At 32.3% G+C, this 23,497-nt stretch overlaps 2 protein-coding genes across 10 annotated transcripts in view; both read left to right on the top strand.

Moving 5' to 3' along the window:
- LOC114329617 (glycogen [starch] synthase) overlaps positions 1-23,497 on the top strand; it is a 127,274-nt gene that overhangs the window by 52,905 nt on the left and 50,872 nt on the right. For both annotated transcript variants that reach the window (XM_050647177.1, XM_050647178.1), the window contains exons 4-5: positions 4,450-4,650; positions 9,770-9,878. In XM_050647177.1, the coding sequence (XP_050503134.1) occupies positions 4,450-4,650; positions 9,770-9,878 (310 nt within the window). The remainder of the gene's footprint in view (positions 1-4,449; positions 4,651-9,769; positions 9,879-23,497) is intronic.
- Positions 1-23,497, top strand: part of LOC114329613 (E3 ubiquitin-protein ligase FANCL) — a 787,641-nt gene that overhangs the window by 722,431 nt on the left and 41,713 nt on the right. The gene's annotated exons all lie outside the window — the stretch shown is intronic.

Here is a 23,497-nt window from a genome sequence, read left to right as displayed (position 1 = left end):
GATGTATGAATGGCGAAGTGATACCAAAAGAATGGCAATTGTCTGTAATTTCTACAATACACAAGAAAGGCAGTAAAAATGTATGCGATAATTACCGGGGAATATCTGTCACAAGCACCATCAGCAGAGTTTACGGAAAAATTATCAAAAATAAAATAGAAGAAGAATACAAGGACTTAGAGGCCGAAGAGCAAGCCGGTTTCCGCGCTGGCAGATCCACCACTGACCACCTATATTGTGTAACACAGTTAATAGACAAACAAATAGCCTACAATCAAGAACTGCATTTAGTGTACATAGACTTAAAAAAAGCATACGATACTGTACCACAAAGTAAACTTTGGGAAGCCCTCGAAAAAACTAACATCAGTCTGAACCTCATTAAAGCTGTAAAAAATCTATACCAACATAATATAGCAAAAGTTAAGCTAGGCAAGGAAATCTCGTCAGGATTTGAAGTGAATAAGGGTCTTAAACAGGGCTGCTGTCTATCGCCGACACTATTTAAAATATATTTAGAGCAAGTTTTGAAATCCTGGAAAAGGAAATGTAAGAATATGGGTATACCGCTAAATGATGATAACATGCTATACACTCTATGTTTTGCGGATGATCAGATTCTTATGGCCCAGGATTATCACGATATTGAATATATGACCCGAAAAATCATAGAAGAGTACCGGAACTGGGGTTTAGAAGTGAATACCAAGAAAACGGAATATATGTGCGTTGGAGGTATACAGCAGGATCTAGCGTTGGAAAATGAAATAACTATTAATCACGGTCAGGAATATAAATACTTGGGTCTTAAAATTACACAAGATGGAACGTTGGACAATAATATCCAAGAAAGGTGCACACAAGGAAGGAAAGCTATCGCATTATTGAACAAAATCCTATGGGACCAAAGTATCTCCAAAGAAAATAAACGTAACATCTATAACAGCATTGTTAAGAGCATTATAACATACAGCAGCGAAGTTTGGCCACTTAAAGAAAAATCCGAAAATATGCTCAGAACAACTGAAATGGACTTCTGGAGAAGATCTGCTGGTATATCAAGAATACAAAAAATCAGAAATACAAGAATATTGGAGATAATGGATGTAAAGCATACAATAATGGACGATATAAAAACAAAGCAACTAAGATGGTTTGGCCACGTACAACGTATGGAAGAAGACAGATTACCCAAACAAGTGCTACGATGGGCACCAAAAGGACGGCGGAAAAGAGGAAGACCTAGGAAAAGCTGGATAGAAGGAATCCATAGGGAAATCAGAGAAAGAGGCTTGAACGAAGACATGTGCTACGATCGAGAGCAGTGGCGATTGGGAATCGGAAGACGTCGTAGAACGTTATGAACCGATTATATATATATATATATATATATATATATATATATATATATATATATATATATATATAGAAAGAGAAGCCATAGAAATCGAAAAACGGCCAAGTTGTCTCAATAAAAGAGATGACGGCATCCGTTTACCTTCGACTTGGAGACCCCTCCTAAAGAAAACATCGTCCGCTCCATCTACAAATACAATTCCAGCCGTCAAAAATCTTCGCGCCACTCCAAATAGTCTTCGCGCTAATTCCCACTCCGCCACGTCATCGACAGCCACGTCAGTCACATCAGTCCACGGTATAAATGACCGCCCCAGCGTCAGCAACAACAGTATTGCAGTGAGTAGTGAAGTAGTGAGTAGTGAGTGTAGTGTCTGGAGCCTCAGGAGACTGAGACCCCGGAAGCCCTGAAGATGACGTCAGAGAGGACGTCGAAAGCTCGGCCTAGAAACCAACGACGCGGTTCAACCCGGAAGCCTGGTGAGTTTAATTTTAATATTAATTCTTTTGTTGATATTGATTTTAGCTTTAAGTTTCATATATATATATATATATATATATATATATATATATATATATATATATATATATATATATATATTGTGCATGAAATTCAGAATTGCGCAAGACATAAACGAGTTCCTATTTTATGGAACACATGAGTCACTCCACAAGATTAGTTCAGTAATTTCATGCTCAAGTGCCACTTGATTCAAAATTTTGTACACAGCACTAGCCAAATCATTGCCAGTGCGTCCTCCAGTGACCTCAGTCCATAAAGCGCAGTAAATAGTCTTACTAACAGACAAGTGTGCAGTCATATTGTATGTATTCAGATTTCTTTTGTAAAAAAAGAACTAATTTCAGCCCTGGGGCAGGCAATGACATTCTCCAAATCGAAGCAGAGTACTGGAACTAGTTTATTTTCATTGTCTTGTTTGCAATTTTCACGCATAGCGTCCTTTTCCTCAACGTGCGCTTCATATTTCAATTTCATTTCATCGGTGGCAATATTTTGTGAGGAAGCAATCCTATACTCCTCAAAAAGATCACAGCGATCAGATTTCCATACGTGAAAGTCTAGGTTAAATTCTGTCACAAAAATATGTCGATACATACTTAGCTTAACAGTCACAACATTTTCCTCCCTACACTTTTCTGTGTAAAGTTTGTACATTTTAGATAAATTGAGGTTTGAATCCAGATACTTTTTTTGTGTTGTGTCCCTACAGTAATGAGACTCAACATTGGGAAAAGATTTTATGTGATTTCTCACAGTTTCTTTTATTTCTTCATTGAGGCGTCTTGGACTTTGGGCACTTTGCCCCTACCATCCGGCTTGGGTGTATTGGTGACCTCATCTTTGTTCTTATGAACCGTATAGACAGGTTTTTGTGAGATGCTGAGGGTTCCTAAGTAAAATTTTTTGTAGACTTGTACCTTTAGGTTACCAACATTAAAGAAGTACCTAAAAGTGAATTTTTTGTATGATTCTCTGTTCCTATCTTCAGGTCTTTCTGTCTGATGTTTTGTGGTTGTACGCAAGATGTTGATGAGTGATGTTTTCCATTTTGATTCATGCCATAAAACGCCTTAAACAAAGCTTGTCTTTCATTTTCACTAATAGATACCCCACATTTACAGTCATTTAAACAGTCCTTCAAACTTTTTAACTTCTTTAGAGGGCACTACAACTCCTCTACGACTCACATAAGATTCCCCTTTTTGATGGCTGATAGAACGTTTCTGGCTTTTCCAAGAAGAAACATCCCTTTTTCTTCTCTTAACAGGAGGAGGTTTAGTGTTTGTTACCTGATCAATAATAACTTCTTCCCCAACCGGATTTATAGGCAAATGGACCTCATCATTTGAAGTAGTTTGGTGAGCGCCAGCGGTTGAAGTTGATGGGAGATCAATGGGCATCAACGCTGGTTTTGATTTAGTTGCAGTTGTTGAAATATCTGCAGGAACACGCTTCTTGGCTTTATTTCTGGGTCGCCTGCAAAATACCACTAGAACTAGCTGCTAAAATAGTATGACTATGACTGTATACTAGTTTAAAAACCTCAAATGAATCATTTGAAATACCATAAGTCTATTTACTCTCCAAATGGAAGTTTAAAAATTGATTATGTGCAATAGAACGTAGGCTATTTAAAAAAACTAAACTAAAGCGATAAAACTTTAATGTTTTGAAACATGTGGATTTAAATAATAAATTATGGAATTTTTAACGTTATTTGTAGTTTGATTTCATAAAAATGACTAGATTCCACGAAGTAAACGTTTCAACAAAGGTTAGCTTACCTGTCAGAAAATTTCTTCATTTTCATCGCTTAAACTTTCTGATGATGGGGAGTAAGAATCACCAGAGTCCTCTAATTCGTCATTGTTATAAACAACAATACAAACATAACCTCAATACTAGACAGTGAACATGAACAGCTGTTGCAGATGGAACATTGTCAAACGAATACATGCAAATCTTAATTATTGGTTGAGTGACAAGGTTTTATGTGTCATCTGAAACCATGTCATTCTAGTTTTGTTTTATTTATGTTCACAGATGGAACCTTGGCATTGTAATGAATCAGAATTGCGTTGTTAGACAGCGCTACTGTCAGATCAAAAGATAGGGAAGATCAGTTGGAACCTTTTCACACTAATAACTCCAAATATGCGATTTTGTTAGTTGGAACCCTGTCATTCTAACCTAACGAAATATAAATTAAAATTAAAATGTTACTTAAAGAAACTCTCGAAGATGTATGTACAAATTGTCACAAAACTTTTATAGATAAATATTTTAGTCTTTTAATAAAAGCGTATGTAAATAAAATTAACGATAGTAAAAAGGAAAAATTATGTAAATTAAAAAGTAACAATATTAATATAAAGAAAATAGTTCACAACCAAATTTGTGGTTTATCAACATAGTTTGTTGTTATCAACTCATACCACTAGATGGCGCTATTTTGTTTGCTGCCACAAAATGAATGGGAAATGTCAAGGGTTTTACGTATTATAGTATATCTAGTATTCGGTTAAACTCATCAAATGTATTACAACTTATACTTATTTTCCGTTTTTCAGTTCAGAAGAACCTCAGAAGATTATGGTGGAGGCACCCCTCCGCGGATAGTTGCTCATTTTCACGAATGGCAAGCTGGAGTTGGTCTCATTATGATCAGAATCAGACATATCAACGTTGCTACTGTCTTCACCACGCATGCTACACTTTTAGGAAGATACCTGTGTGCTGGTAACACAGATTTCTATAATAATCTCAGTACAGTAAGTATTTTTCATGTTTGTTGCTATATATTAGCTATTAAGTGTTATTTATTATTTATTTCAACCAAACTGTTTACATTATTAATGTGAATATACAGTGATTAGCGTATTAATAACCGGCAAAATAACGCAAAAGATGGAAAACATCTGAAATAAAAAGAGATGAAATTAGTCGAGGTGGAAATTATCGAAATAAACGTATAAATTAACATTACATTTCATAGTTTCTCACCTTTAGACGTCTGTGACAGGAGTATTTTATAAAATTCTCCTGTCACGGTGACAGTTGTCATAATCCTCCAATACGTCTAAAGGTGGGAAACTATGTAATGTAATGTTTAGGGAGCGGATTTTATGCTAAATGCATATTGCATGCATATTTCGCATATTTGAGAACTTTACTAAATTTTGCATATTTTTAAAGAAACATGCATATTTTGTGCCTATTTAAAAACATTCAAGTCCAAAAAAAAATTTTTAATTCAACACAAAATATTTCCCCGCACAGGCTGTCGTATGTATATATGAAGGGCTTAATGTGAAACAATGACAAGTCACACATGATTTCAAAACAAGTTAGTGTAATTCTTGGTTAAAGTAATAGTATAACAAGCCACTAACAAATTATCTCAGCCCTTCGTTAATAGATGGCCCGATAAATCTATGGTCACACTATTGCATAGGTCTGGTTTGTCTCTAGTATCTACTCATCAAAATGGCGAACATGGGCGGAAGCAATTCGGATAATTATTGAGTTCTGATGATTCTAACAAGAAAAATAGTAAAGTTGACTTGACATTCGATGACAGTGACCGTAACCCTGACTATGTACAATCTAGAAGTGACTCAAGTAATGAAAATACAGCGATATGTAATTTTTTCCTAAATGTGGCTCGTCACATTATTACCATTCAAGATTAATGTAGTGGCTTATGACGTGGCTTGTTATATTATTGCATTTGGTTGTAGGATAATGAACAAGGTCCGTCAATAAAAAGGACAAAACCAAACACACCCGTCAAAAATTCCAAGTTGATGGAGACAAAGAAATAAACACTGTTTAACACGTATAGGGTTGAAACCACCACGAACTCAGTCAATAATAGAAAATTCTGAATCTACATATATCTAAAATTTGGGTATTTATTATTAATGGAATAATGTAACATGCCACATTTTTTTTTAAATAAATGCTGTTTTTTCTCGAGTTTCAAGTAATTTTATTAAGAGGAAACAGTAGCGATCAACAGGTAGCGAAAACGCGTTCCAAGATTGCGGCTGTAATTTTGAATATTTTTTCGAGATATTTGGCACACGTATTCGTAATATAATAAAGAATGGCGATACAGAGCCCAATTTGAAAAATATATTAATATGTGGAAATTACTCTGTAACTAAATACAATATTAAAAAACGAGCCTGTACCGCCATTAAGAAGAACAAAAAAATACACTTTTTTCAAATAAACTTTTTTATCCGATGCCTAGATTTTGTGTCATTTTGGAACTACTAAAATTTTTTATTTCATTAGTAGTTCCAAAATGACACAAAATCGAGGCATCGGATAAAAAAAATTATTTGAAGAAAGTGTATTTTTTTGTTCTTCTTAATGGCGGTACAGGCTCGTTTTTTTAATATTGTATTTAATTACAGAGTAATTTCCACATATTAATATATTTTTCAAATTGGGCTCTGTACCGCCATTCTTTATTATATTACGAATACGTGTGCCAAATATCTCGAAAAAATATTCAAAATTACAGCCGCAATCTTGGAACGCGTTTTGGCTACCTGTTGATCGCTACTGTATCACCTTAATATTGTTGTCAACTATGATCTCATAGGGCATGATACATCGAAATATCTAAACTAAAACAATAAAAGTTGTTACTGGATTTTTTAATATTAGGTTTGTTCGTAGAACGATCAGCAACCGTTGCCAACCGTCAGACGCAAGCGCATTCGTAGTCTACGAACTCTAACTGTTAACTGCGCAACGCTAACTATTAACTGCGCATGCGTCTGATGGTAGGCAACGGTTGCTGATCGTTTGGATAGTACTACAAACAAACCTATTATTTTTAACATTCAAAGTCAAATATCTCACTTTTACCTTTTTGAGGCTTGTCATTGTTTCACATTAAGCCCTTCATATATTTATTAATTCTAGAACTACCTGAAGAGAGACGGCTCATTCACTGCCTTTCATTTTTTCTTAGAAAATACCCGATCTTTACACAAAGTACTTAGTAGTGCTTATAGTACGCCGTTATAAAATGATTGTAGGTTGTCGTTGTAGTGATGAAGGATGGTTTATCCGGAAATCCGAATTTTATTTACTTTTATTATATTTAGTAGGTACCTATAATTCTGGTAATTCTTTTAAATCCTCTATTGTTAAGAGAATTTACACCTTTAACCATAGTTTTACGATTTTCTAACGGAAATTAACAAGTTATTTTAAATACGCCCCAATTACTTCTATTGATGTTGAAAGGAGTTTTTCAAGTTATAAAAATATTTTATCTGATCAAAGAATATGTTTCCTCGTAAAGAATTTGGAAAAACACATTGTAGTGAATTATAATCGAAGATAATTTATAGTGATATTGTTGTTTTATTTTAAATAGGTAACTATTGGTAGCAGTTTTTGTAAAAACTGTGAATAAATTGCATATATAAAAAAATGATTTTATTTGAAAGATAATAAATAAGATTGCCACCCCCCCTATAAAAGAACCCCCTAGAATAGAATAGAACAGAAAATTTGTGGTTTCTCGAAATGCGCATTTTTTGAATTTTTGTGCATATCTTGCGCATATTTCGTAATTTTTTACCGCATATACATGCGCATATTTCATCAAAATTGATCGCATATAAATCCGCTCCCTAGTAATGTTAAGTTATACGTTTATATCGATAATTTCCACCTCTACTAGTTTCATATCTTTTTGCTTCACAATGTATTATGTTTTCCATCTTTTGCGTTATTTTGACGGTTATTAGCGCGCTCATCACTGTATAAGACCATTTCCATAATGTATAGGTACATCTAGAAAGTAGTAAAAAAAGGGCAATTTAAGACACAGGAATTCTTTCGTATTCAGTACTTGTGAGTTGGTGCCAGAATGACTTGAGTTTAAGCAACACTGCAAAAGTAGCGGTGTTCAAAATAGAGAGCTGAGTTTTCAAAGAAGAAAATCCGTCGTAGGTTTTTTGGGACCTTCCACTTATCGCGTCGTTTGGAGAGGACTCACCTACGCTACCTCTTGAACCTGTTTGATTACCATATTTTCACTAAATTGAAGATATTTTCGGGGAAATAGCCCAGTCGTCAGAGATTTGACCTTTAAAAAATCATACAAAAGCTTAATTTTGCCGAGAATATCAATTTTGGGACCCCAAAAAAGGTGCAAAAAAGTTTGCGACTCCTACCCCGGGCTTACCACTAAAATCTTCATCTTAGGGGAGGAAAAACGAAAAACATCGATTTATCAAGAGTCTATACGCTGTAGAAAAAAATATTTCAAATATGAAGGTAGTTGAGCCAATTTTTAGCACTTTTTACGTAGAATTAACAGTCCCAGAAACAAATCTTGAAGCGATCGGCGATTTTGAGTTTCGATAAAACGTAAAATTTCGATATCTGTTGATAGACAAACTATTAACAAAAATCAAAATTCGTTTTAAAGGTGGTGAAAAGTGCAGTTTTCGTAGGCAATTATTGTATTTTGCCGCAAATGAAGTCAGTTTCTATAAAGCTGTTAAATAAATAAATGTTGCGCGATTTTTGCCAATTTTTTATGATTCCCATGATGACAATAAAATTTATTACATGTTCAAAACCTATAACAGTTAATTTCCATTTTGAGTTTTGGCAACAAATAATATGGGTATTTGAAATATGCCTAAAAAAACGCCGAATTTTAACTTTCACATTACAAACGATCCAACACATTTAAAACAGCTTCTTTTCGATTGTACAAGTACGTTTTTCGGAATTACACAACTTCAGCTACAAATTCCACCCAGTGAAGAATTTCCCGTGACGTAGATCATTTATAATGTGGAAGTTTAAATTTAGCGGTTTTTAGGCATATTTCAAATGCCTCATATTTGTTGCCAAACTCCAAATCGAAATTTCATGTTATATGTTTTGAAGATTGGCTCTAACAATGGAAATTCTATCAGGATAGGTCAGTGGAAGTAATAAATTTCATTGATATGAGAATTGTAACACATAGAAAAAATCGCGTAACGTTTATTTATTTAACAGCTTTACAGAAACCGACTTCATTTGCGGCAAAATACAAGAATTCTATACGAAGACCGCACTGTTCAGCTTTAAAACGAATTTTGATTTCGAATATTTTTAATATCGAATTTTAACAAAATTTTATCGAAATTCAAAATCGCCGGTCGTTTTAAGATTTGTTTCTGGGACAACTATTAATCCTACGTAAAAACTGTTAATAAACATTTTTGTTCAAAATTTGCTCAGCTACATTTCTTGTTTGAAACATTTTTTTTCTACGGCGTACACATTCTTGGTAAATCTTAATGTTTTGGTGAACTGTTCTCCCCTTCCCCACTACAACGGTGGTTTTAGGGGTAAGCCAGGGGATAGGAGTGGCAAACTATTTTTGCATTTTTTTTATCAAAAAATTGACATTATCAGCAAAATTTAGCTTGTTTGTATGATTTTTAGATTTTGCATTTTCGTTTCTGACAACTGGAGTGAAAGCGCTTTTCTAACGATGGAATCAAAAATGGAAAATTAATTTTAAGAAATAAATTATAAGGTATGCAGCAAGGATATGCAGCATCAGGTTTCAAAAATGCATTGAAAAAAGATTTTTGTCTAAAAATATATTTTATATATGTTAGAAAATATACTTTACATTTTGATTACCATTTTTAACAACAATTATTCTTTACTTTTTGAACGTACCTAGTACACTTTTATTGATTTTAAAATATATTTTCGCAGAAATGAACACCTTTTGATTATTATAAACAAAAATAATATACAAACATGCGGATAATGTTTTTGTTGCAATTTTGCATTTACTAGTAACAACACATTGACATTTAAATAATAATCTATTTTCTTTTTAAGTTTAGTGTTGACGAAGAGGCTGGAAAAAGACAAATCTATCACAGATATTGTATAGAAAGGGCAGCATCTCATCTGGCTCACAGTTTCACAACCGTATCGGAAATTACAGGTAAAATTATGTACATCTAAAAGTCTCTTTATTTTTACATTCTACATTCAAATATTTTAGATATAGGCTCTATAGTTCATACACTCAATGAATAAGTAGATTCTTATTTATGCTGATTATATCTTATGATAGTCCAGGCTGGATCTATCGAAAAGCAGACCATAATGGACATTCTCCATATGAATCAATCTACTTTTTTGCTGGAATCACTTCAAGATGTACCCTTGTATCAATATTCACGACATGTGCTAGTCTCAAACCTTGTGCTTATTTTTTTATTTACCAAAATCTGAAAAAAAATCGAAAATGTTTGCTATTTGCATCTTTATTTTGCCAATAACTCAAGAGATATTGTTCCAACAAAAAAATTATAGAAGGTAAACGTTTTGTTTTAAATTTGACATAATACACTCTGGGCCAAAATTTACCGCCCACCTTAAAAATTGGTATTTTTTGATATCTCGAAATTCCTAAACCTGTTGTCCGATTTAAGTGATTTATTAATAATATGTTGTAGCTTTATTCTTTAACAATATCCCTGTAATCATATTGTTGCTAAACAGGCAAATTTTCATTGTATACGGGGTGTACGAATCAAACTGTGTTTTTAATCAAAGTTCGCATCACCCTGTTGAATATTCTAGGATTTGTAAAATACTGAAATTAAAACCAAACTATGTAGAGCCTCATGTTTTCTCAACATTTTGTTTTTTGATTCAATCGCTTATGTTGGACCATAAAAAAGTTAGTTACTTTAACAACTAGCAATGTTTTTCATCAATACAGGGTGTTTTTAAAAAAGTATGGCAAACTTCAAGTGGTAATTCTGCATGAAAAAATAATGATAGTTTGCTTTATAAACGTATGTCCGCAAATGCTTCGTTTCCGAAATAGGGAGTGTTGAAAATTTTCTTCCAAACTGACGATTTATTTATTGCTTTAAAACCGGTTGATATATGCAAATGAAATTTGGTGGGTTTTAAGTCGTAGTTATTGCACATTTTTTGACATACAATTAAGAATTTGATATTGGCCACCATTGGCGCGGATACGGATAATATGAGCCGTCATATTACCCGTACGCGTGCCAATGGTGAATATTAAATTCTTAATTTTATGTAAAAAATATGCAATAACTACTTCTTAAAACCCACCAAAGTTCAGTTGCACATCTCAACCGGATTTAAAGCAATAAATAAATCGTCAATTTGTAAGAAAAATTTCCGCACCCTCTATATCGGAAGCGAAGCATTTGCGGATATACGTTGATAAAGCAAACTGTCATCATTTTTTCACACAGAATTATCCCTTAAAGTTTGCCAAACTTGTTTAAAAACACCCTGTATTGATGAAAAACATGGCTAGTTGTTAAAGTTCCTAACTTTTTTATTACCCAACATAAGCGAATGAATCAAAAAACAAAATGTTGAGACAACATGGGGCTATAGTTGGGTTTTAATTTTAGTATTTTACAAATGCTAGAATATTTCACAGGGTGATGCGAACTTTGAGAAAAAAACACAGTTTGATTCGTACACCCGGTATACAATGAAAATTTACCTGTCTAGCAACAGTATTATTACAGCGATATTGTTAAAGAATAAGGCTATAACATATTAAAAAAAATCACCTAAATCGGATAATAGGCCTTGGAAATTCGAGACATAAAAAAAATAAACCATTTTTAAGGTGGGCGGTTAATTTTGGCCCAGAGTGTATTTGACTAGCTAGAAAGTGAAATTTTAATGTTTTTTATTTGAGAAATAGCAATTATTGGGAAAAAGTGCAAAAATGGAGTTTTTCCTTTAAATTTTTTCGACCACTTAAACATATTTTTTCATTTTCCGCTTAGCAACTCTATAACACTACTGAAATGTGTGCTAAACTTTTGTTAGGATCGGTTTAATACATTTTACATAATTATTTTACAATCCAAGGTCCTCAAAAAAGTGCAAATTTGCAAAATTATACTGGGTCCAAAATAAGTATTAAAAATAGGTAATCGATTTTTTTGAAATATTGAAATATTGAAATCGGTCAACTAGGAGAACCTAGATAAGTTTTTAAAATTATAGTCGTGGGGGTAGCACCTCCGCGCGCGGAGCCGATTCACCATCCATTTTGCAAATTTGCATTTTTTGCGAATCCTGGATTGCAAAATTATTATGCAAAAACTGTTAAACTGATATCCTAACGAAATTTAGTACACGTTTCAGTTATATTACAGAGTTTTTTAGGCGGAATATGAAGGCACTAAGTTATGTTTAACGGGTGGATTATTATCCCATTATTGCTATTTTTAAACGATAAACATTAAATTTTTAAATTCTAGCTTGTCAAATATTATAGGCCTTGGGCCCGCATATACAATTATTATTTATGACCACACCGTTGAAACTTTTTGTACTTGTTATTTGGATGGAGTCGGACAAATTTTGAGCTTGGCGCATTATGGTAGTGGGGCGTTTGTCTGTCAAGCGGTGACGAAATTGTCAATTTTATGCAAGAAAAAAATTTATTACCACATTGGTCATTCTATTTTAATCAATGGATTTTATCATATAAACAACGAAAACAATTTTGTCGGACAAAAATATTGGGGCATATGACGCGTCGGACACGCTAAATATGTCAAATTTATGAAAATAATAAATTTATTACCACATCGATAATTTTAACGGTATCTATCATAAAACCTTTTTACAATAATGTGGTAACCTTGTCGGACAATTTTCACGGGGCATATGCGCAGTCGGACGCGCCGAAGATGTCAATTTCCTGAAATTTTTTTATTTACGACCATTTTTCCGACAGCATTAGTAGGTTATAAGTAATTATATTCTTAACCAAAAAATCAAAGCGTCGGACAAAAATATTGGGGCAACTCGACAGTCGGACAAAAAATTTAATTTTTATTAGTAAAGTATACTTTCAAATTATGCTGGGTTCGTGCATCCCTTATCTTTACAACCATTTTTCCGACAAAAGTAGTAGGCTAAAAGTAATTATATTCTTAAACAAAAAATGTAATTGTCTGACAAAAATGTTGGGGCAAACGAACAGAAAACTTAATTCTTTTAGGCTATCGACGAGGAGGTATTATCAAAAAAAAAATTTAAAACAGTGTTTCTCGGTTACTTTTGAATCGATTTAGCTGAAAATTGGTACACACACTAAGTAAAGCATTTAAAAGGGTATGACGCAGATCGGAACCCAAAATTTTCTTAAAAAATTTTCCGACACGAGGGAAAATTTTAGAAAAATTGTGATCTGATAATTTGTGTACATACTCCTTGAACAACGACATATATCGTTCTGTATTTTTTTTCTCGAATTAAAAAAAAATTTTCAGCACATGTATCAGGTTATAAGTAGTTATATTTCAAATCAAAAAATCTAAGTGCCCGACATAAATAGTGGGGCACATACAAAGTCGGACAAAAAATTTAATTTTTATTAATAAACTATACTTTTAAATTATTCTGGGTTCGTACATCCCTTATCTTTACAACCATTTTTCCGACAAAAGTAGTAGGATACAAGTAATTATACTCTTAAACAAAAAATGTAATTGTCTGACAAAAATATTGGGGCAAACGAACAGGAAACTTAATTCTTTTAGGCTATGGACGAGGAGGTATTATCCAAAAATATTTTAAAACAGATTTTTTCGGTTATTTTTGAATCGATTTAGCTGAAAATTGGTACACACACTAAGTAAAACATTTAAAAGGGTATGACGTAGCGCTGTACCCAAAATTTTCCCAAAAAAATTTCGGACAAGAGGGAAAATTTTAGAAAAATTGTGATCTGATATTTGCGTACATACTCCTTGAACAACGACAAACATCGTTCTGTAGTTTTTTTTCTCGAAATAAAAAAAACTTCCGACACAAGTATCAGGTTATAAGTAGTTATATTCCAAATCAAAAAATCTAAGTGTCCGACAAAAATATTGGGGCAAATCCAAAGTCAGACAAGAAATTTAATTTTTATTGATAAACTATACTTTTAAAATATGCTGGGTTCGTGTATCCCTTATCTTTACAACCATTTTTCCGACAAAGTTAGTAAGTTACAAGTAATTATATTCTTAAACAAAAAATGTAATTTTTTGACAAAAATCTTGGGGCAAACGAACAGAAAACTTAATTCATTTAGGCTATCGACGAGAAAGTAATATTAAAAAATTTTAAAAGAGTTTTCTCGGTTATTTTTGAATCGATTTAGCTCAAAATTGGCACACACTAAGTTAAACATTTAAAAGGGTATGACGTAGAGCTGTACCCAAAATTTTCTTAAAAAATTTTCCGACAAGGGGGAAAATTTTTGAAAAATTGTGATCTGATATTTGCTTACATACTCCTTGAACAACGACAAACATCGTTCTGTAGTTTTTTTTCCAATTAAAAAAAATTTCTGACACAAGTATCAGGTTATAAGTAGTTATATTCTATATCAAAAAATCTAAGTGTCCGACAAAAATATTGGGTCAAATCCAAAGTCGGACAAAAAATTTAATTTTTATTAATAAACTGTCTTTTAAACCTTACTGGGTTCGTGCAACCCTTACCTTTAAAACCATTTTTCCGACAACATTAGTAGGTCATAAGTAATTATATTCTTAATCAAAAAATCAAAGTGTGGGACAAAAATATTGGGGCAACTCGACAGTCGGACAAAAAATTTATTTTTATTAGTAAAGTATACTTTCAAATTATGCTGGCTTCGTGCATCCCTTATCTTTACAACCATTTTTCCGACAAAAGTAGTAGGTTACAAGTAATTATATTCTTAAACAAAAAATATAATTGTCTGACACAAAAATGTTGGGGCAAACGAACAGAAAACTTAATTCTTTTAGGCTATCGACGAGGAGGTATTATCAAAAAAAATTTTTAAAACAGTGTTTCTCAGTTACTTTTGAATCGATTTAGCTGAAAATTGGTACACACACTAAGTAAAGCATTTAAAAGGGTATGACGTAGATCGGAACCAAAAATTTTCTTAAAAAATTTTCCGACAAGAGGGAAAATTTTAGAAAAATTGTGATCTGATAATTTGTGTACATACTCCTTGAACAACGACAAACATCGTTCTGTATTTTTTTCTCGAATTAAAAAAAAAAATTCAGCACATGTATCAGGTTATAAGTAGTTATATTCCAAATAAAAAAATCTAAGTGCCCGACATAAATAGTGGGGCACATCCAAAGTCGGACAAAAAATTTAATTTTTATTAATAAACTATACTTTTAAACAATTCTGGGTTCGTGCATCCCTTATCTTTACAACCATTTTTCCGACAAGAGCAGTAGGATAAAAGTAATTATACTCTTAAACAAAAAATGTAATTTTCTGACAAAAATGTTGGGGCAAACGAACAGGAAACTTAATTCTTTTAGGCTATGGACGAGGAGGTATTATCCAAAAATATTTTAACACAGATTTTTCGGTTATTTTTGAATCGACTTAGCTGAAAATTGGTACACACACTAAGTAAAACATTTAAAAGGGTATGACGTAGAGCTGTACCCAAAATTTTCCCAAAAAAATTTCGGACAAGAGGGAAAATTTTAGAAAAATTGTGATCTAATATTTGCGTACATACTCCTTGAACAACGACAAACATCGTTCTGTAGTTTTTTTTCTCGAAATAAAAAAAAATTTCCGACACAAGTATCAGGTTATAAGTAGTTATATTCCAAATCAAAAAATCTAAGTGTCCGACAAAAATATTGGGTCAAATCCAAAGTCGGACAAAAAATTTAATTTTTATTAATAAACTGTCTTTTAAATCTTTCTCGGTTCGTGCAACCCTTACCTTTAAAACCATTTTTCCGACAACATTAGTAGGTTATAAGTAATTATATTCTTAATCAAAAAATCAAAGTGTCGGACAAAAATATTGGGGAAATTCGACAATCGGACAAAAAATTTATTTTTATTAGTAAAGTATACTTTCAAATTATGCTGGGTTCGTGCATCCCTTATCTTTACAACCATTTTTCCGACAAAAGTAGTAGGTTACAAGTAATTATATTCTTAAACAAAAAATGTAATTGTCTGACAAAAATGTTGGGGCAAACGAACAGAAAACTTAATTCTTTTAGGCTATCGACGAGGAGGTATTATCAAAAAAAAAATTTAAAACAGTGTTTCTCGGTTACTTTTGAATCGATTTAGCTGAAAATTGGTACACACACTAAGTAAAGCATTTAAAAGGGTATGACGCAGATCGGAACCCAAAATTTTCTTAAAAAATTTTCCGACAAGAGGGAAAATTTTAGAAAAATTTTGATCTGATAATTTGTGTACATACTCCTTGAACAACGACAAACATCGTTCTGTAGTTTTTTTTCTGGTAATAAAAAAAAATTTCCGATACAAGTATCAGGTTATAAGTAGTTATATTCCAAATTAAAAAATCTAAGTGTCCGACAAAAATATTGGGTCAAATCCAAAGTCGGACAAAAAATTTAATTTTTATTAATAAACTGTCTTTTAAACCTTTCTGGGTTCGTGCAACCCTTACCTTTAAAACCATTTTTCCGACAACATTAGTAGGTTATAAGTAATTATATTCTTAATCAAAAAATCAAAGTGTCGGACAAAAATATTGGGGCAACTCGACAGTCGGACAAAAAATTTATTTTTATTAGTAAAGTATACTTTCAAATTATGCTGGGTTCGTGCATCCCTTATCTTTACAACCATTTTTCCGACAAAAGTAGTAGGTTACAAGTAATTATATTCTTAAACAAAAAATGTAATTGTCTGACACAAATGTTGGGGCAAACGAACAGAAAACTTAATTCTTTTAGGCTATCGACGAGGAGGTATTATCAAAAAAAAAATTTAAAACAGTGTTTCTCGGTTACTTTTGAATCGATTTAGCTGAAAATTGGTACACTCACTAAGTAAAGCATTTAAAAGGGTATGACGCAGATCGGAACCCAAAATTTTCTTAAAAAATTTTCCGACAAGAGGGAAAATTTTAGAAAAATTGTGATCTGATAATTTGTGTACATACTCCTTGAACAACGACAAACATCGTTCTGTATTTTTTTTCTCGAATTAAAAAAAAATTTTCAGCACATGTATCAGGTTATAAGTAGTTATATTTCAAATCAAAAAATCTAAGTGCCCGACATAAATCGTGGGGCAAATCCAAAGTCGGACAAAAAATTTAATTTTAATTAATAAACTATACTTTTAAACTATTCTGGGTTCGTGCATCCCTTATCTTTACAAACATTTTTCCGACAAAAGTAGTAGGATACAAGTAATTATACTCTTAAACAAAAAATGTAATTGTCTGACAAAAATATTGGGGCAAACGAACAGGAAACTTAATTCTTTTAGGCTATGGACGAGGAGGTATTATCCAAAAATATTTTAAAACAGATTTTTTCGGTTATTTTTGAATCGATTTAGCTGAAAATTGGTACACACACTAAGTAAAACATTTAAAAGGGTATGACGTAGCGCTGTACCCAAAATTTTCCCAAAGAAATTTCGGACAAGAGGGAAAATTTTAGAAAAATTGTGATCTGATATTTGCGTACATACTCCTTGAACAACGACAAACATCGTTCTGTAGTTTTTTTTCTCGAAATAAAAAAAATTTCCGACACAAGCATCAGGTTATAAGTAGTTATATTCCAAATCAAAAAATCTAAGTGTCCGACAAAAATATTGGGGCAAATCCAAAGTCAGACAAAAAATTTAATTTTTATTGATAAACTATACTTTTAAAATATGCTGGGTTCGTGTATCCCTTATCTTTACAACCATTTTTCCGACAAAGTTAGTAAGTTACAAGTAATTATATTCTTAAACAAAAAATGTAATTTTTTGACAAAAATCTTGGGGCAAACGAACAGAAAACTTAATTCATTTAGGCTATCGACGAGAAAGTAATATTAAAAAATTTTAAAAGAGTTTTCTCGGTTATTTTTGAATCGATTTAGCTCAAAATTGGCACACACTAAGTAAAACATTTAAAAGGGTATGACGTAGAGCTGTACCCAAAATTTTCTTAAAAAATTTTCCGACAAGAGGGAAAATTTTTGAAAAATTTTGATCTGATATTTGCTTATATACTCCTTGAACAACGACAAACATCGTTCTGTAGTTTTTTTTTCCAATTAAAAAAAAATTCTGACACAAGTATCAGGTTATAAGTAGTTATATTCTATATCAAAAAATCTAAGTGTCCGACAAAAATATTGGGTCAAATCCAAAGTCGGACAAAAAATTTAATTTTTATTAATAAACTGTCTTTTAAAATTTACTGGGTTCGTGCAACCCTTACCTTTAAAACCATTTTTCCGACAACATTAGCAGGTCATAGGTAATTATATTCTTAATCAAAAAATCAAAGTGTCGGACAAAAATATTGGGGCAACTCGACAGTCGGACAAAAAATTTATTTTTATTAGTAAAGTATACTTTCAAATTATGCTGGCTTCGTGCATCCCTTATCTGTACCACCATTTTTCCGACAAAAGTAGTAGGTTACAAGTAATTATATTCTTAAACAAAAAATATAATTGTCTGACAAAAATGTTGGGGCAAACGAACAGAAAACTTAATTCTTTTAGGCTATCGACGAGGAGGTATTATCAAAAAAAAATTTTAAAACAGTGTTTCTCGGTTACTTTTGAATCGATTTAGCTGAAAATTGGTACACACACTAAGTAAAGCATTTAAAAGGGTATGACGTAGATCGGAACCAAAAATTTTCTTAAAAAATTTTCCGACAAGAGGGAAAATTTTAGAAAAATTGTGATCTGATAATTTGTGTACATACTCCTTGAACAACGACAAACATCGTTCTGTATTTTTTTCTCGAATTAAAAAAAAAATTTTCAGCACATGTATCAGGTTATAAGTAGTTATATTCCAAATCAAAAAATCTAAGTGCCCGACATAAATAATGGGGCACATCCAAAGTCGGACAAAAAATTATTTTTTATTAATAAACTATACTTTTAAACAATTCTGGATTCGTGCATCCCTTATCTTTACAACCATTTTTCCGACAAGAGCAGTAGGATAAAAGTAATTATACTCTTAAACAAAAAATGTAATTTTCTGACAAAAATGTTGGGGCAAACGAACAGGAAACTTAATTCTTTTAGGCTATGGACGAGGAGGTATTATCCAAAAATATTTTAACACAGATTTTTTCGGTTATTTTTGAATCGATTTAGCTGAAAATTGGTACACACACTAAGTAAAACATTTAAAAGGGTATGACGTAGAGCTGTACCCAAAATTTTCCCAAAAAAATTTCGGACAAGAGGGAAAATTTTAGAAAAATTGTGATCTGATATTTGCGTACATACTCCTTGAACAACGACAAACATCGTTCTGTAGTTTTTTTTCTCGAAATAAAAAAAAATTTCCGACACAAGTATCAGGTTATAAGTAGTTATATTCCAAATCAAAAAATCTAAGTGTCCGACAAAAATATTGGGTCAAATCCAAAGTCGGACAAAAAATTTAATTTTTATTAATAAACTGTCTTTTAAACTTTTCTCGGTTCGTGCAACCCTTACCTTTAAAACCATTTTTCCGACAACATTAGTAGGTTATAAGTAATTATATTCTTAATCAAAAAATCAAAGCGTCGGACAAAAATATTGGGGCAATTCGACAGTCGGACAAAAAATTTATTTTTATTAGTAAAGTATACTTTCAAATTATGCTGGGTTCGTGCATCCCTTATCTTTACAACCATTTTTCCGACAAAAGTAGTAGGTTGCAAGTAATTATATTCTTAAACAAAAAATATAATTGTCTGACAAAAATGTTGGGGCAAACGAACAGAAAACAACTTAATTCTTTTAGGCTATCGACGAGGAGGTACTATCAAAAAAAAATTTTAAAACAGTGTTTCTCGGTTACTTTTGAATCGATTTAGCTGAAAATTGGTACACACACTAAGTAAAGCATTTAAAAGGGTATGACATAGATCGGAACCCAAAATTTTCTTAAAAAATTTTCCGACAAGAGGGAAAATTTTAGAAAAATTGTGATCTGATAATTTGTGTACATACTCCTTGAACAACGACAAACATCGTTCTGTAGTTTTTTTTCTCGAATTAAAAAAAAATTTCCGATACAAGTATCAGGTTATAAGTAGTTATATTCCAAATCAAAAAATCTAAGTGTCCGACAAAAATATTGGGTCAAATCCAAAGTAGGACAAAAAATTTAATTTTTATTAATAAACTGTCTTTTGAACCTTACTGGGTTCGTGCAACCCTTACCTTTAAAACCATTTTTCCGACAACATTAGTAGGTTATAAGTAATTATATTCTTAATCAAAAAATCAAAGTGTCGGACAAAAATATTGGGGCAACTCGACAGTCGGACAATAAATTTATTTTTATTAGTAAAGTATACTTTCAAATTATGCTGGGTTCGTGCATCCCTTATCTTTACAACCATTTTTCCGACAAAAGTAGTAGGTTACAAGTAATTATATTCTTAAACAAAAAATATAATTGTCTGACAAAAATGTTGGGGCAAACGAACAGAAAACTTAATTGTTTTAGGCTATCGACGAGGAGGTATTATCAAAAAAAAATTTTAAAACAGTGTTTCTCGGTTACTTTTGAATCGATTTAGCTGAAAATTGGTACACACACTTAGTAAAGCATTTAAAAGGGTATGACGTAGATCGGAACCCAAAATTTTCTTAAAAAATTTTCCGACAAGAGGGAAAATTTTAGAAAAATTGTGATCTAATAATTTGTGTACATACTCCTTGAACAACGACAAACATCGTTCTGTATTTTTTTTTCTCGAAATAAAAAAGGATTTCCGACACAAGTATCAGGTTATAAGTAGTTATATTCCATATCAAAAAATCTAAGTGTCCGACAAAAATATTGGGTCAAATCCAAAGTAGGACAAAAAATTTAATTTTTATTAATAAACTGTCTTTTGAACCTTACTGGGTTCGTGCAACCCTTACCTTTAAAACCATTTTTCCGACAACATTAGTAGGTTATAAGTAATTATATTCTTAATAAAAAAATCGAAGTGTCGGACAAAAATATTGGGGCAACTCGACAGTCGGACAAAAAATTTATTTTTATTAGTAAAGTATACTTTCAAATTATGCTGGGTTCGTGCATCCCTTATCTTTACAACCATTTTTCCGACAAAAGTAGTAGGTTACAAGTAATTATATTCTTAAACAAAAAATATAATTGTCTGACAAAAATGTTGGGGCAAACTAACAGAAATCTTAATTCTTTTAGGCTATCGACGAGGAGGTATTATCAAAAAAAAATTTAAAACAGTGTTTCTCGGTTACTTTTGAATCGATTTAGCTAAAAATTGGTACACACGCTAAGTACTACACTTAAAAGGGCATGACAAAGAATTGTACACAAAATTTTCCAAAAAGATTTTCCGACAAGAGGGAAAATTGCGGAAATTTTTTTAAAAATTTTAGAATGTTCTCTACAAGGCGGAACCCGACATCCGACGCCCTGAAGGGCACTAAGGATTATGAGAAAGAAGAAGAAGAAGGAATGTTCTCTACGTTACGTCCTTATAAATATTATAAGGTGTATTTCTACAAATTTTCAGTTTGATCTATGTAGATCTAACCGAGAAAAATTGTTTATAGTTCGCTTTGGTCTCCTTGATGCTTATTAGTTTTTTATATCCCAGAGAACGGCTGTTCCCGTACATGCGACACTATATTATACAAGAAATTTTCGATTTTCTAAATGTGACTGAATTGAAAAAATTGGGCCAAATCCAATCTTAAAATATAGGAAAAGAGATATATGTCAACCATCCATTTTGGTCCAAGGGTGTGGATTTTACGTCCCATTTAGAGTCTGTTTTTCGTTCTCGTCCCCAAAACTCCCAAAAATTTAGAAAATTTAAGTCCGACTTTACAGCTTCCTTTAGTACTGAACATTACCTTTCCAAAGCATGTTTAATTTTGAAAATTCTTCTCTTCTTCTTCTTCTTCTTCTTCTTCTTCTTCTTCCTTTTATATAGACATTACTCTGTCTGTTTTTCAATGTGCCTCCAGTAAGTTGTCATTCCACCTTTTTCGTGGTCTTCCCACTGATCGTCTTCCTATTGGGGAACCGTCTCTGACCGTCCTTACTACTCTATTTGTTGTCATTCGGCTTATGTGGTCGTTCCATTCTACTCTTCTGCTTTTCACCCCATAGGCGTAACCAGGGGGTGGTTTTGGGGGTTATAACCCCCCTTTTGGGTGTACTTTGAGCTCTATACGCTTAACACAATTATTATTCCATACCCCCAGAGACCTTCAAGTAGACGTAACTCCCCCTTAGGATCATCCTGGTTACACCTCTGTTTCACCCAGTTATTAATGTTGTCCACCTTGCATCTTCTTCATATATCTGCACTTCTAGCTCTATCCCACAGCGTCTTACCATCGATTTTTCGCAATGTTTTCATCTCTGCTGTTTCTATAGCATTCTTTTTGTCCTTTCTGTATCAGGTTGTGTTTCTGCCGCGTATGTCATTATTGGTCTGATGACTCTTTTGTAAATTCTGCCTTTCACTTCTTTTCTGATGTTTTTATTTCTCTATATTGTTTCATTCAGGCAACCTGCGGCTCTGTTTGCTTTATTCACCTGATCTTCCACTTTTGTTTCGAGCTTTCCGTAGCTGCATAGTGTGATGCCTAGATATTTAAACTCCATGACTTGTTCTATGGAGTCTAGGTTGAACCGTGATAGTGTGTACATGTGTGTGTGATCGCTCCGTATCAAAGTTCATACATTGGTCCGGTACGAGTTTAGTCATCCACACTACATTCACTGAGACAATTACAGGTAACATTAGATTGTAATTAGCATAAAATAAATAGATAATTCTTTATACGTATTTGTGTGAAACAGTGTTATAAAGAAAGATAAACAAACAACAGAAAAAGCTAACAGGGATAAGCTTCTTGACCTTCGCAAGGTTGAATTGGGTTGGGTAGCTTTGCGCTCTGTCAGCGTTCTATTATTTACAACAACAATACATTGTTATACACACACAGATATATTTATACAGAGTGATACAAACCACATAAGGATGAGCGACTGGGACGAAATCAAAAATTAAATAACAAATTTGACGTCGGAAATGCGTAAAGATCTGAAAGAAATTAAAAATGATTTTCAAGAATATAAAAAAACACTGAAAATTTTCAGAGAAGAAAATATAGAATTAAAGAAAGAAATTAACGAACTGAAGATGAAAGTTGAAAATTTGGAAAAATTGGAAGAAAAAGTCGAAAACATCGAAAAATACAAGAAGAAAAATAACATAATTATAAGTGGATTTAAAATACGGGACAATGAAGAAGAAGCGCAAGAAGAAATAGAAAAATTTGTCGAAAACAAGCTACAAGTTGTTATTAAAGCGAAAAAATTGACAAAAATAAACGAAACAATGTGCGTACTAAAACTGAACAATCGAGAAAAAGCAGATGTAATGAAAAATAAACACAAACTAAGACACGTCAAAGGCCAAAAAATATTTATACGCCATGATTTAACAGAACAAGAGAACAAAATCCAGAAAAGCCTACAAGAAATAGCAAAAGATAAAAGAAA

The sequence above is a fragment of the Diabrotica virgifera genome, chromosome 3 (genome assembly GCF_917563875.1).
Source record: "Diabrotica virgifera virgifera chromosome 3, PGI_DIABVI_V3a".
NCBI classification, from domain to species: domain Eukaryota; kingdom Metazoa; phylum Arthropoda; class Insecta; order Coleoptera; family Chrysomelidae; genus Diabrotica; species Diabrotica virgifera.
Note: the sequence above shows the minus strand (reverse complement) of the source record. Positions and strands in the feature narration are given on the sequence as shown.